The sequence below is a fragment of the Corvus cornix genome, unplaced genomic scaffold (genome assembly GCF_000738735.6).
Source record: "Corvus cornix cornix isolate S_Up_H32 unplaced genomic scaffold, ASM73873v5 scaffold7, whole genome shotgun sequence".
NCBI classification, from domain to species: domain Eukaryota; kingdom Metazoa; phylum Chordata; class Aves; order Passeriformes; family Corvidae; genus Corvus; species Corvus cornix.
The window spans coordinates 102,516-118,497 of NW_024108692.1; the positions used below are offsets into that span (position 1 = coordinate 102,516).

The 15,982-nt window shown below is 39.3% G+C and overlaps 1 protein-coding gene across 4 annotated transcripts; it reads left to right on the top strand.

Moving 5' to 3' along the window:
- Window positions 1–401: 401 nt before the first annotated feature.
- LOC120412277 (butyrophilin subfamily 2 member A1-like) lies at window positions 402–14,069 on the top strand. Of its 4 annotated transcripts, XM_039572660.1 has the most exons (12): window positions 402–482; window positions 1,367–1,483; window positions 3,301–3,567; window positions 3,953–4,051; window positions 4,899–4,925; window positions 7,132–7,158; window positions 7,292–7,318; window positions 9,049–9,075; window positions 10,260–10,286; window positions 11,332–11,352; window positions 11,466–11,492; window positions 12,296–14,069. In XM_039572660.1, exons 2-12 carry the CDS (start codon window positions 1,375–1,377, stop codon window positions 12,805–12,807), a joined length of 1,170 nt encoding a protein of 389 aa, XP_039428594.1. In that variant the 5' UTR covers window positions 402–482; window positions 1,367–1,374; the 3' UTR covers window positions 12,808–14,069. The 4 variants fall into 4 exon arrangements, with proteins under 4 accessions (XP_039428594.1, XP_039428596.1, XP_039428595.1 ...); XM_039572662.1 differs by lacking the exon at window positions 10,260–10,286; XM_039572661.1 differs by lacking the exon at window positions 4,899–4,925.
- Window positions 14,070–15,982: the final 1,913 nt, after the last annotated feature.

The window sequence follows — 15,982 nt, forward strand, 5'->3', positions numbered from 1 at the left end:
CCCCTGGGCCGCCCCTCCCCCCACTCCCGGCGCTCCCCCAATCCCGGCGAATCCTCTAGAAAAGCTTTTCCATGGAATTTCCTCTCGGGAGCGCCGCAATTCCCGCTTTTCCCAGCGCCTCGGCAGCGGAAATTCCCAAATTCCGGGAGAGCCCCGGGGGGTCCCGGCGCTTCCGTGTCCCGGTCCCGGGGGGTTCGAATCCCGATCCCGGTGGGTTCGATTCCCGATCCCGGGGGGTTTGAATCCTGATCCCAGGGCGGTTCCAATCCCAATCCCGGGGGGGGTTCAATCCCGAGGGTTCGAATCCCGATCCCGCAGATTCCCGGCCGCTCCCGCCTTTGCCTCCTCCCGAGGGCTCCCGGGCGCCCTTTGGACCACCCGGGGCGGCTCCGGGGCCGCAATTCCGGGTCCAAAGGTTCCCGGGGCCGGCGGCGGCTCCGGCCGGGAGCGATTCCCGGGATCCGGCCTCGGCTGGGAATCAGGTGGGTGCTCCCGGCCCTCGGCCGGACCCGGCGCCTTCTCCGGGAATTCCTTGGATTTGGGGGTCTAGGGTTTGTGGGAAATCCGGAGCTGCGGAGCTTCCCTGGGTCCTTCCCGGGATCCTTCCCTGGATCCCATCCCTGGATCCCTTCCCTGGGTCCTTCCCTGGATCCCATCCCTGGATCCCATCCCTGGATCCCTTCCCTGGATCCCATCCCTGGATCAGATCCCTGGATCCCATCCCTGGATCCCTTCCCTGGATTCTTCCCTGGATCCTTCCCTGGATCCCTCCCTGCGTCCCTCCCTGGATCCTTTCCTGGATCCTTCCCTGGATCCCTCCCTGCGTCCCTCCCTGGATCCTTTCCCTGGATCCCATCCCTGGATCCCATCCCTGGATCCCATCCCTGGATCCCTTCCCTGTGTCCCATCCCTGGATCCTTCCCTGGATCCCTTCCCTCCCCTTTCCCTTTTTCCCCCTTCTCCCCCTTTTTTCCCTCTTTTTTCCCTTTCCCCCCTTTTCCCCCCTTTCCCTTTTCCTTTCCTTTCCCACCTTTTTCCTTTTTTTCCTTCCCCCCCCTTTCCCCGTTTCCCCTTTCTCCCATTCCCCCCCTTTTTTCCCTTCCCCTTTTCCCTTCTCCTTTTTCCCCCTTTCCCTTTCCCCTTTCCCCCTTTCCCACCCTCCCCTCCCCTTCCCATCCCATTCCCACTTTTCCCCCTCTCTCCCACTTTCCCGTCATCTTCAGGGACTTTCCCCACCCATCCCAAGAGATTCCCAAGGAATTCCCTCCCCGCCCCATCCCAATCCAATCCCAGGGAACGGGGCCTGGGAGCCGGACCCCAATCCCTGGATTCCGTCCTCACCCCTGGAATTTCCCCTTTCCCACAGGAACGGGAATGGGAACAGGAATGGGAACGGGAACGGGAATGGGAATGGGAAGGGGAACGGGAATGGGAACGGGAATCCCGCTGCTGCTGCTGCTCCCGATGCTCCAGCCCGCGGCGGGTGAGTCTGTGGGATCGGGGAGTGGCTCGGATGGGAAAGGAACTTTGGGATCGCCCAATCCCGTGGGCACCGGAATCCCCGTGCCAGGAATGCTGAACCCAGAGAATTCCGGGAATATCAAACCCAAAGAATTCTGGGATACTGAACCCAGAGAATTCCGGGAGACTGAACCCAAAGAATTCCGGGAATGCTGAACCCAAGGAATTCTGGGAATATTGAACCCAAAGAATTCCAGGGTACTGAACCCAGAGAATTCCAGGAATATCAAACCCAAAGAATTCCAGGGTACTGAACCCAGAGAATTCCAGGAATATCAAACCCAAAGAATTCTGGGATACTGAACCCAGAGAATTCTGGGATATCGAACCCAAACAATTCTGGGAATATCAAACCCAAAGAATTCCAGGATACCGAGCCCAAAGTAATGAATGAACCATTCATTAATTAATCCGTTAATATCATCATTAATAAAATATCGAATATTGAACCCAAAGAATTCGGGAATGTTGAACCCAAACTACTTCGGGAATGTTAAACCCAGAAAATTCTGGAATGTTGAACCCAAAGAATTCCAGGAATGTTGAACTCAAGGCGTTCCGGGAATGTTGAATGCAAAGAATTCCGGGAATGTTGAGGAATATCAACTCCGGGATATTGATCCCAAACGATCTGGGGATGTTAAACCCAAACAATTCCCAAATATTGATCCCAAACAATTCCGGAGTGTTGATCCCAAACAATCTGGGAATGTTAAATCCCCCGAAATTCCAGGATGCTGAACCCAAATAATTCTGGGAATATTGAACCCAACAATTCCAGGATCTTAAACCGACAAATTTGGGAATATTGAACCCCAAAAATTCTGGGAATGTTGAACCCAAACAGCTCTGGGAATGTTAAACCCCCAAAATTCCAGGGATATTAATCCCAATAAATTCGGGAATATTGAACCCCAACGATTCCTGACTGTTAATCCCAAACAATTTGGAAATGTTGGACCCCAAAAATACGGGAATATCAAACCCAAACAATCCGGGATGTGAATCCCAAACAATTCCAGGATATCGAACCCAAACAATTTGGGAACATTAAACCCCAAAGTCCTGGAATATTGAATCCCAGCAGTTCTGGGATATGGAACCCAAAGGAATCAGGAATGTGAAACCCAAGCAACTCCAGGAACGCCGAACCCAAAAATTCCGGGAATGTTAAACCCCAAATATTCCGGGATGTTGAACCCAAACAATTCCGGGAATGTTAAACCCAAAGAATTCCGGGAACACTGAACCCGAACAACAACTTTGGGAATGTTAAACCCAGCAAATTCTGGAATATTGGACTCAAAGAATTCCGGGAATGTTGAATGCAAAGAATTCCGGGAATATTGAACCCAGAGAATTCTGGGAATATTGAGGAATATAAACTCTGGGATATTGGACCCAGACAATTTGGGAATGTTGATCCCAAACAATCTGGGAATGTTAAATCCCCCGAAATTCCAGGATGTTAAACCCAAAGAATTCTGGGAATATTGAACCCAACAATTCCAGGATCTTAAACGGAAAAATTTGGGAATATTGAACCCCAAAAATTCTGGGAATATTGAACCCAAACAACTTTGGGAATGTTCAACCCAGAAAATTTTGGAATGTTGAATCCAAAGAATTCCAGGAATGTTGAATGCAAATAATTCTGGGAATGCCGAACACAAAAATTTGGGAATGTTAAACCTCCAATATTCCGGAATATTGAACCCCAACAATTCCGGCCGCCTCGGAGCGGGAACTCCGGGATTTTGCTGTCCCTCTGATCCGTAGGGAACGTCCACGAGCCTCTGCTGATCCTGGAGGGGCCGGAGCAGGGCGGGATCCGGCTCCGGTGCCTCTCGGAGCGCCCCTTCTCCGACGTCCAGCTGCTGTGGACGGACGGGAAGGGGGAAAACCTGACGGGAATTCCGGCGCCGACGGACACCGGGAGTGCCGGCAGCTCCCTGCTGCTCCGGCCGGGATCCGGGAACGCCGCGTCCTGCAGGATCCTGGACCCCCGGCTCCAGACGGCCTCGGAATCTTCTGTCGTCGTCGCCGGTGAGACGCTGGGAAAACGGGAATCGTTCCCAGTTATCCGAAGTTTTCGTGGGATGATGAAGGAGGTTTTAAAGTTTTCCAGGGATTTCCTGGACTTGGAGCCACTGGAAGGTCCTGGAATGTCCTGGATGGTTTTCCATGGGCTCGGGGATGAGTCTGGGGATGGATTTCCCAATTTGGGGATGGGGAATTCCCAGTTTGGGGATGGGGGAATTCCCAGTTTAGGGATGGGGGAATTCCCAGTTTGGGGATGGAAAATTCCCAGTTTGGGGATGAAATTCCCAGTTTGGGGATGGGGAATTCCCAGTTTGGGGGTGGGGAATTCCTGGTGCAGCCGTCCCAGGGTTCCCTGGCCAGTCCGGGATTCCCGGCGTTTCTTTTCCAGACGTTTTCTTCCCGGCCACGTCCCCCTGGCTCCCGGCGTTCCTGATGCTGCTCGTCCTCGGCGTCTTCCTGCTGCTGGCAGCCGCCTACAAACTGCGCCGTGAGTGCCGCGCTGCCGGCAGCTCCCGCCATTCCCGCCATTCCCGCCATTCCCAGAATTCCCGCAATTCCTGCCATTCCTGTTCCCAGAATTCCCGCAATTCCCACCATTCCCATTCCCCCCATTCCCATTCCCACCATTCCCAATTCCCACCATTCCCAATTCCCCCCATTCCCATTCCCGCCATTCCCGGAATTCCTGCCATTCCTGCAATTCCCGCCATTCCCATTCCCTCCACTCCTGCCACTCCCGCCATTCCTGCGATTCCCATTCCCGCCATTCCTGCCATTCCCATTCCTATTCCCATTCCTGCCATTCCTATTCCCTCCAGTCCCGCAGTTCCCACGACTCCCATTCTAATTCCCACCATTCCCGCAATTCCCGCCACTCCCACCATTCCCGCAATTCCTGCCATTCCCATTAATCTCATTAATTCTCATTAATCTACCACTAATCAACTGGTAATTAACTGCTAATTAAGAATTAATCAACTGTCAATCAACCATTAATCAACCGTCAATCAACCATTAATCAACTGTCAATTAGCCATTAATTAAATGTTAATTAACTGTTAATTGATGGCTAATTAACTATTAATTAACTGCTAATTAACCGCGAATCAACCTCTAATTAACTGCTAACTAACCATTAATCAACCATTAATTAACTGGCCATTAATCAACCATTAATCAACCGCAAATTAACCATTCATTAACCCTTAATTAACCACTAATTATCTATTAATCAACCGCTAATTAGCCATTCATTAACCCTTAATAACCACTAATTAACACTTAATTAGCCCTCCCTTCCCCGCTAACGAGCCTCTCCCTCCGTGTCTCCGCAGAGAACCAGCAGCTCCTGGCTCGCGAGCGTGAGTCCAATTCCCCGGCGGGAAAAGGCGGAATTTGGGATCGGCCCCGGGAATTCCGGCCTTGGGGAGGGTCCAGGGTGGAGATTCCCCAAAAATCGGGAAAATCCGTCTGTTCTGGAATGGGAATGGAGCGGGAAAGAGGAAATGAAAGAATTGAAGAGCAAGAAATGAATGAAATCAAATTATTGGGAATAAAGGAGAAATGAAAGAAATGAGGAGGAGACGAGGAATGGAAAGGAATGAAAAGGAATTGAAAGAAATTAAAGGAAAATAAAAGAAAATAAAAGAAATTAAAAGGAATTAAAAGGAATTAAAAGAAAATAAAAGAAATTAAAAGGAAAAAGAAATTAAAAGAAATTAAAAGGAATTAAAAGAAAATAAAAGGAATTAAAAGAAATGAAAAGAAATTAAAAGGAATTAAAATAAAATAAAATAAAATAAAATAAAATAAAATAAAATAAAATAAAGTAAAAGAAATTAAAAGAAAATACATTAAAAATAGAAATAAAAATGATCTAAAGAAAATATCAAATAAAGCAATTAAAATAAATAAAAGCAATGAAAAAATGAAAAAACTAAAAAGAAAATTAATAAATAGAAGTAAAATAAATTGAAAGAAATTAAAAGAAATTCAAATAAAATACATTAAAAATAGAAATAAAAACAATAGAAAGAAATTATCAAATAAAGCGAAAAATGAATTAAAAGCAATAAAAAGTAAATAAAATAAATTAAAGAAAAAATCAAATAGAAAATATAAAACTAAGATAAAGAAAAAGATGCAAAATGAATGAAAATAAATGAAAATAAATGAAAATTACATACATTAAAATAATTGAAATAAAAATGATATCAAGAAAATATAAATTAAAGCAAATAAAATAAATAAAAGCAATTAGAAAGTCCTTAAATAAATAAAAATAAAGAAAAAATAAAATAAAATCAATTAAAATAAAATAAATAGAAGGTAAATAAAATAAATTAAAATGAAATAGATTAAAAGGAATATAAATAAAAATTATATGAAGAAAAAATAAAATAAATAAAATACACAAAATAAAAAATAAAAAAGAGAAAATAAAATATAATAAAATAAATAATAAAATAAATAAATAAAATAAATAAAATAAAAACTATGAAAATAAAATCGAGAAATAGAAGCGAACTTAAAATCTGAAAATAAATAAACAAGCAAAAATAGAAAATAAAGAAAAATATGAAATAAATAACTAAAAATGAATTAATGAAGCCATAAAATAAATACAACATAGAATTTAAAAAAAGAAATTAAAGTGAATCAAAAGGAAACTAAAATATAAAATCCAATTTACAAAAGCTAAAATAAATCAAATACAAAATCAAATTTAAAAATCACTATAAAAGGAATCAATATAAATAAGAAAATTTTAAATATCGGTTCCATAAAATACAAAATAAGATCAATAAAACCAAAATAATCGGGGGAAATAAAAATAAAATGTAAATAAGTATCAAAAATAAAAAGGAAAGAAAGGAAACAAAGAAATAAATCCAAAATAAAATAGAGTGAAATAAATGAAATGAAATGAAATGAAATTGAATTAAATTAAATTAAATTAAAGAAAATAAAATGAAGTGGAGTGGAGTGGAGTGGAGTGGAGTGGAGTGGAGTGGAGTGGAGTGGAATGGAATGGAATAGAATGGAATAGAACGGAATAGAACGGAATAGAATGGAATGGAATGGAATAGAATGGAATGGAGCGGAATGGAATGGAACGGAACGGAATGGAATGGAATGGAATGGAATGGAATGGAATGGAATAGAACGGAATAGAATGGAATGGAATGGAGTGGAGTGGAATGGAATGGAATGGAAGGGAATGGAGCGGAATGGAATGGAACGGAATGGAATGGAACAGAACGGAATGGAATGGAACGGAATGGAATGGAATGGAATGGAACGGAATGGAATGGAATGGAATGGAACGGAATGGAATGGAATGGAATGGAATGGAATGGAACGGAACGGAATGGAACGGAATGGAATGGAATGGAATGGAATGGAACGGAATGGAATGGAACGGAATGGAATGGAACGGAATGGAACAGAATGGAATGGAACGGAATTCTCCCCTTGATCCGCAGGGAACGCGCCATCGCCGTTCCAGCGGCTGTTTTGGCGCTCCCAGAGTTTTCCGTAATTCCCGTTTCCCTTCCCCCTTCCCAGGGAAGAACCAGCAGGAGATCCAGGAGGGTGAGTGCGGGACTCGGCTTTCCCTGGGATTTGGGGCCCTGAGAAGCGCCCGGATCCCCCCGGAATTGCCCGGAAGCGCCGGGGGCGGGCGGGACCGCGGGAATTCCTGACGGCTGATCCCAATTCCTTACAGAGATCGAGGATCTCAAGGGGGAGCTGGGTAAGAGCCGGCATTAATTATTCATTAGCTGCTAATTAACTAGTCATTGGATGCTAATTAATTATTCACTAACTGATAATCAACTAGCTATTAGATACTAATTGATTATTCATTAGCTGCAAATTAGTTATTCATTAGCCTTAAACCAATTGTTTATTAGATTTAAAGCCATTGTTTATTAGACTCGGACCAATAATTCGACTTAGACTAATTAGTTCTTAGACTAATTATTTATTATTCTTAGACTATTTATTAATGAGATTTATTCTAATTGTTTATTAGACTACTTATTGGACTCAGATTAATTATTTATTAGTCTATTTATTAGACTCAGAATAATTATTCATTAGACTCAGATTAATAGTTTATTAAATTTACAGTCATTATTAGGCTCAGACTAATTATTAGACTTAGACCCATTGTTTATTAGCCTAATTGCTGATTACACAAACTCTAGTTATTTATTAGACTCATGCTATTTATTAGACTGGTTAATTATTTATTAGACTCAGAATAATTGCTTCTTACCCTTGGACTAATTATTAGCTCCAGACCAATTACTAGATTTAGACCAATTCTTTCTTAGACTTGGATTATTTATGAGATTTAGACTAATTATTAGATTCAGACTAATTTTTATTAGACTTAGCCCAATTATTATTTATTAGACTCAGACTATTTATTAGACTAATTGTTTATTAGACTCAGAATAATTTTTTATTAGACTTAGACTATTTCTTTATTAGACTTAATTATTTATTAGACTAATTATTAGGCTTAGACTGATTATTTATTAGACTTAGCCCAATTATTATTTCTTAGACTCAGACCAATTATTTCTTAGATTATTTATTAATCAGACTCATTCTAATTATTTATTAGATTTGGACTAATTTATTAGGCTCAGCCTAATGACTTCTTAGACCCAGAGTAATTATTTAACTCTGACTACTTGCCTGTTAGACTGAGACTAATTAGTTATTAGACTCAGACTAAATATTTATTAGCTTTGGACTAATTATTTATTCTTAGATGAGGTATTTGTTAGACCAGGACCAATTATTTATTCGACTTGGACTAATTACTTCTCAGATTCAGACTAATTATTTATCCGACTCAGACTAATTATCAGACAGACTAGTTATTAGACTTCAACTAATTACTTATTAGACCCATTCTAATAATTTATTAGCCCTGGACTAATAATTTATTAGACTTGGACTAATTACTAGACTCAGAATAATTAATTACTTATTAGACTCATTCTAATTATTACCTTACAGCAATTATTTATTAGATTCGGATTAATTATTTATTAGACCAAGACTATTTATGAGAATAATTCTAATTATTAGACTGAGACTGGAAATTTATTAGACTTAGACTAATTATCAGACAGACTAATTATTAGACTTGGGCTAAATATGTATTAGACTAATTGTAATAATTTATTAGACTCGGACTAATTATTTACTAGACTCGGACTAATTACTTATTAGACTCACCCTAATTATTATCTTACCCCAATTATTTATTATTAGGCTCGGACTAGTGATTTCTTAGACTGAGGCTAAGTATTTATTAGAATAATTTTAATAATTTATTAGGCTTGGATTAATTATTAGGCCCAGAGTAATGGAATTCTTTCCCTTAATCCCAACCTCAATTTTCGCCCCCAAACTGAGCCCAAATTTGGGGATTTTCCTGATTTTTGTTCCTTTCTTTTCCAGAGGAGGAGATTGGAAAATTCCAGAAGGGTAAAAAAGCCTCGAGTTTTCCTCCAAATCCGCGATTTTTGGGATAAAATCCAAGGATTTCGGTGGAGTTCTGAGGGTGGAGCTGGAAAATCCCTCGGGATTAATTCTTTAATTAATTATTAATTAATTCCAAGAGAGATAGAAGGGATAAATCCGGGATTATTTGGGGGAAAGGGGCCTAAAAATAATTGGGATAATTCCAATTAATTTAAATTCCTTTGGGAGCTGCTTCTGCTGGATCCGGAATTAATTTTCTAATAATCAATTAATATTTACCTTGATTTCCTGGAAATGTTTGGGAATATTTTTTGTTTAGTAATAACTGAATACTGAATAGTTAATTAGCAATAATGAGTGCTTACTTTCTTAATAATTAATAATTAATAATTAATGTTTACTTGGTTAATAATTATTAATTACTAATTAATGCTTACTTGATAATTTATCAATAATTAATAACCAATGATTAAAAATTAATAATTAATAATGCAAAATAACCAGTAATTAATGACTATTAACTAATAACTAATAATTAATAACTAATTGTTATTTAATTGTATTTGAGCAAGCTTCAGCATCGACAGGTCCATTATTCTCTACAGATTAGAGATAATAATTATTATTAATTAAATACATTTTAGATCTATCTTGTCTCTATATTATTAATTAATATTGAATACCTAATAATTATTAATTGATATTTAATATAAGGTATTTAAATGTCTGTTATTCTGCAGAGATTAAACATAATTATACTTTATATCTATTTATAGAAAATGAACACCTAATTACTCCTACTAATTATATTTCATGATTAGATATAATATTTATAAGCAATTATTTCTTTTATACTTCTATAACATATAATCGATAACATTATTATTATTTATTACATAATTAAATATTCTATCTAAAAGACATTAATTATTCTATATAAACTATATATATAAATCATATCAACAATCAATATAAATCCTAGTAAAAGTAAATATTAATGATATTAATAGTAAATATGAATCATTTAAAAGTTAAATATTAATTATATGATTATCAACCATTAATTAACTCGTTATCTCTCCAATTATTTCTGATCTTGATAATTATCTCGATATTCACACCACTTCCCCGGAATTCCCGCAACAATTCCCACTCCCAAATCCCGATTTCCTTCTCTGCCCCCGCAGAGAACCAGGAGATGGAGAAGAAAATCGGTGAGGAAATGCCGGAATTCGGGGAGTTTGGGCGAATTTGGGGAATTTGGGGGAATTTGGGGGAATTTGGGGAATTTGGGGAATTTGAGGAATTTGGGGAAGTTCGGGGATTTGGGCTCTGGAAAAACGTTTGGAGCTGATCTGGGGCTGCTTGGGGAGGTGGGACTGGTGACAAAGGTGGGACATGGGGACACCTGGGACAGGTGACTGGGGTATGACCCAGGTGACCCAGGTGGCTCAGACCTGGCCCAGGTGGCCCAGGTGGCCCAGGTGGCACAGGTGGCACAGACACACCTGGCCCAGGTTTCCCAGGTGACAGAGGTGACACAGGTGACACACCTGCCCAGGTGACCCAGGTGACCCAGGTGACCCAGGTGACACAGGACACCTGGGACAGGTGACAGAAGTGACCCAGGTGACACAGATGACACGCGCCTGACACAGGTGGCACAGGTGGCACGGGTCACACACAGGTGGCACGCACAGCACACAGAGGTGACACAGCTGGCACAGGTGGCATAAGTGACATGGGAACACCTGGGACAGGTGACAGAGGTGGCACAGGTGACACAAAGGTCACTCAGGTGTCACACAGGTGACACAGGTGTCACTCAGGTGTCACTCAGGTGTCACTCGGGTGTCCCACACCTGCCCAGGTGTCACTCAGGTGTCACTCAGATGTCACCAGGTGTCCCACACCCACCCAGGTGTAACTCAGGTGTCACTCAGGTGTCACTCAGGTGTCACCAGGTGTCCCACACCTGCCCAGGTGTCACTCAGGTGTCACTCAGATGTCACTCGGGTGTCCCACACCCACCCAGGTGTAACTCAGGTGTCACTCAGGTGTCACTCAGGTGTCACTCAGATGTCACTCGGGTGTCCCACACCTGCCCAGGTGTCACTCAGGTGTCACCAGGTGTCACTCAGGTGTCCCACACCTGCCCAGGTGTCACTCAGGTGTCACTCAGATGTCACTTGGGTGTCCCACACCCACCCAGGTGTCCCACAGGTGGCCCTGATGGCTCTTTGGGCTCTCTCGTTGCAGGGCACATCCAGGCCCAGTTGGGTGAGTGGGACCCGGCCCCGATTGCTCCACCCCGCCTGGCTCTGCTGGCATGCAAATGAGCTGCCGGGTTAATGAGCGTTAATTAGCATTAATTAGTGCTCCTTTCTGCACAGGATTCAGACGGGCTCAGAGTAATGCAGGTGAGTCCTGGCCTCCTCCTCCTCCTCTTCCTCCTTCCCCTCCTCCTCCTCCTCTTCCTCCTCCTCTTCCCGTCCTCCTCCTCCACTTCCTCCTTCCCCTTTTCCTCCTCCTTCTCCTTCTCCTCTTCCTCTGCCTGTTCTTCCTCCTCCACCCATTCCTTCTCCTCCTCCATCTCCTTCTCTTCCTTCTCTTCCTCCTCTTCCTCCTCCTCTTCCTCCTCCTCTTCCTCCTCCTCTTCCTCCACCTTCTCCTTCTCCTGCTTCTTCTCCTCCTCCACCTCCTTCTCTTCCTCTTCTTCCCATTTGTCCACCTCCTTCTCCTCCTCCTCCTTTTCCTTCTCCTGCTCCTCCTCCTCCATCTCCTTCTCTTCCTTCTCGTCCTTCTCTTCTTTCTCCATCTCCTCCTCCTCCTCCTTCTCCTCCTTTTTCTGCTCCTCCTGATTTTCCTCCTCCTCCTCCTTTTCTTCCTTTTCTTCCTCCTCCTCCTTTTCCTTCTCCTTCTCCCTCTCCTCCTCCTTCTCTTCTTTCTCCTTCTCCTCCTCTTCCTCCTGCTCCTCCTCCTCCTTCATCTCCTTCTTTTCCTCCTCTTCCTCCTCCTCCTTCCCCCCAAATTTTCCCAAAAATCAGAACTTTGTGCTCTGTGGGGGTTTTTTTGCATTTAGATTTTGCACATCCTAACACATAGAAAAATCCCAAATATTTGATTATTCTATATTGAACGGTATCAAACGATATCAAATTATCCCCAACGATACCAAATGATATCAAACGATATCAACCATTGGTTTTCCCTCCTTCCCAAGTCTCCCTGACCCTGGACGAGCACTGCAAACACCCCAACCTCGTGATCCAGGGAAAATCCTGGATCGTCACCTCCAAGCCGGGATCCAAGATCCATCCCAAAGCCGTGGTGGTGGCCCGGGAAGGCTTTTCCGAAGGGAAGAGCTACTGGGAAGTGGAGGTGGGCGACGGATCCGACTGGGAGCTGGGCGTGCTGGGCGAGGAGATCCGGGATTCCCTGCGGAACAACGGTGGCCGCTTCCCGGAGGAGACGGTCCCGGGGCTGGAGTATTCCCAGGGGGAATTCCGCCTCCCCGGCGGGAAGCTGGAGCGCAATTCCGGGAGCTGCCGCGTGCTCGGGGTCCTCCTAGACCAGGAATCCCGCACCCTCTCCTTCTTCGACGCCGAGGAGAAGCAGCGCCTGGGACTCCTCCCCTTGAAACTTCCCGGGAATCTCTTCCCGTTCTTCAGCCCCAGCTCCGACGGGAAAGCTCTGGGGATCCGCCCCGTGGGGGTTGGAGGGCCCCAGCAGTGACCTTTTAATATTCGCTTTATTTTAATAACTGAATTCCCTTTTGAACGTCCCAATTATTCCCTTTAAAATAGTCCAATTGTTCCTTTTTAATATTCCAATTATTCCCTTTTAATATTCAAATACCCCCTTCTAATATTCCAATTATTCCCTTTTTAGTATTCCAATCATTTTCTTTTAATAGTCAAATTATTCCCTTTTAATATTTTAATTATTTCTTTCAAATGCCCCAATTAGTCCCTTTTAAATATTCAGATTATTCCTTTCAAATATTCAAATAATCCTTTTAAAACGTCCTAATTAGTCCATTTTTAATATTCAAAAAATCCCATTTTAAATAGTAAAACCACCCATTTTAAATAGTCAAACTATTCTGTTTTAAATATTCTAATTACTCCTTTTTAAATATTCCAATTAGTCCTTTTAAAATATCCTAATAACTCCCTTTTGAATATTCAAATTATCCCCTTTTAAAATATTCCAATTATTCTCTTTTAATATTCAGATACCCCACTTTTAATATTCAGAATATTCCCTTGTTAGTATTCCAATTAATTTCTTTTAATATTAAAATTATTCTCTTATAATATTTTGTTTCATTTAAATGTTGCAATTAGTCCTTTTATAATATCCCAATTAATCCCTTTCAAATATTCAAATTATTCTTTTAAAACATCCTAAGCAGTCTCTTATTAATATTCAAATTATCCCTTTTTAAAACATTCAAATTATTCCCTTTTATATTCAAACATTCCCCTTTTAATATTTCAATTTTCTTTTAATATTCAAACCATTCTCTTTTAATGTTTTAATTATTCCTTTTAAATATCCCAATTAGTACCTTTTAAATATTCAAATTATCCCTTTCAAATCCCCTAATTAGGAGTTGGGAATGGGCAACAAATCCCGGTCTGTGAGGCCAGGAGGAGATCAATGAATAATTATAAATTCGTTAATTAATTTAAATCCATTAATAATGACTAATAATTAATTAACCATCAATGGAATTATAATGTAAACCTATTAATTAATGAATTAATGAATCAGAGGGTGAGAAAGGGAAATAAAACCCAGCAGAGTTCCCAAAGTTCCCCAAACAATTTTCAGGGATTCAGGAATTTCGGAAAACCCCAAAGTGTTCAAATATTTCCCTTCTCTTCCCGTTTTCTTCCGGTTTCCTGTGGATAAATCCCGGATTTCTCTCGCTGGTTGTTACATTTCTTGGATATTTGGTTTGGAATAATAAATCCATGGGAATAACTCGCTGCTGTGTCGGGAATCCCTGGAATTTTCTGATCCGTGGACCCTCAATATTTGAATTATTTGATTTTTTTAGATCCTATTTTATTTTATTTTTCCTATTCTAATTATCTTCTAGATCCTAATTAATTTTATTTGAGATTTTAATATTCCCCACTTTATTTGAATTATTTCATTTCTATTTTCTAATTATTTCCTATTTCCTAATTATTTTCTCTTTGATATTCGAATAATTCTCTTTAATTTTCTCCCAATTATTTTCTCTTTTATGTTCCCATTATTTTATATTTAATATTTTAATGATTTTCCAGTTTTTATCCAAATTATTTTCTCTTCTGCATTCCCATGATTTTATCTTGTATCCAAACTAATTTTTCTTTTATATTCCAATTACTTTCTCATTAATATTCAAGTTACTTTATAGTTAATATTCTAATTAATTTATCTTCCAGATTCTGATTGTTTATGTTTAATATTTTAATTATTCTCCATTTTAAATTCTTATTTTATCTTCTACATTCAAATTATTTCGTATTTAATATTTTAATTAGTTTCCATTTTTTATTCTCATTATTTTCTCCGGTCCTAATTATTTTACCTCTTATAGTCCAATTGTTTTCACTTTAATATTCAAGCTATTTTATTTTTAATATTCTAATTATTTCCTCTTCTACATTCAAATTGTTTTACATTTATTATTTTAATTATTTTCTGGTTTATATTCAAATTATTTTATCTTCCATATTCTGATTATTCTGCATTTATTATTTTAATTCGTTTTAATTTTTTATTTTAATTACTTTCTTTTTTATATTCCAAATATTTTATCCTTCCCATTCCAATTATTTTCTCTTTTATAGTCTAATAATTTTCTCTTTTATATTCCAATTTCTTCCTCATTAATATTCTAATTATTTTCTTCTCTATTGTAATGATTTAATCTTTTATGTTTTAATAATTCTCTTTCATTTTCTCACCAATTATTTTATCTTTTATAATGGAATGATTTGAATTTTTGATATTCGAATTATTTTATTTTCGACATTTGAATTATTTTCTATTTCATATTTAAATTATTTTCCATTTTTTATCCTAATAATTTTCTCTTTCTCTTCAAATTATTTTCTATTTTCCATTTTAATTGTTTTCCATTTTTAATTTTAATTATTTTCTCTTTTCGAGTAGAATTATTTTATATTTAATGTTTCATTTATTCCACATTTTTATTCTAATTATGTTGCCTTCCAGATTCTAATTATTTATAGTTAATATTTTAATTATTTTCCATTTTAATTCTAATTATTTTATCATTTGTGTTCTAATTATCTTTCTCTTATAGTCCAATTATTTTCTCTTTTATATTCCAATTACTTTTCATTAATATTCAAATTTTTTTCTGTTTTATATTTTAATTCTTTTCTCGATTCTAATTATTTATATTTAATATTTCATTTATTCTTCATTTCTTATTCTAATTATTTGCCCTTGGAGTTCCTAATTTTTTATATTTAGTATTTTAATTGTTTTCAGTTTTCCATTCTAATTATTTCCTCGTCTACATCCCAATTGTTTTATATCCCAGATATTTTTTAACATTCCAATTATTCCCCTCCTATATCCAAATTATTTTCTCTTTTATATTTTTATTATTTTCTGTTTAATATTCCAATTATTCCCTTTTTATTTTTAATATTCCAGTCATTTCCTCTTCCCGATTATTCCCACTTGCCCATTCCCATCCCATCCCATCCCAAAGGACGGAGTTCGGGATCGGGGAAAAATTCCGCCTCTATCGACCCCAGGTGAGGAATTTTTAGGGGGAAAAAAGGGAATTTTTGGTCTTTTTTGCCACCCAAAACCTGCTCTGGGAGTCCAAGGTGGGAATTCACCTTTGCCATGAAATTGTTGGAATAAAATT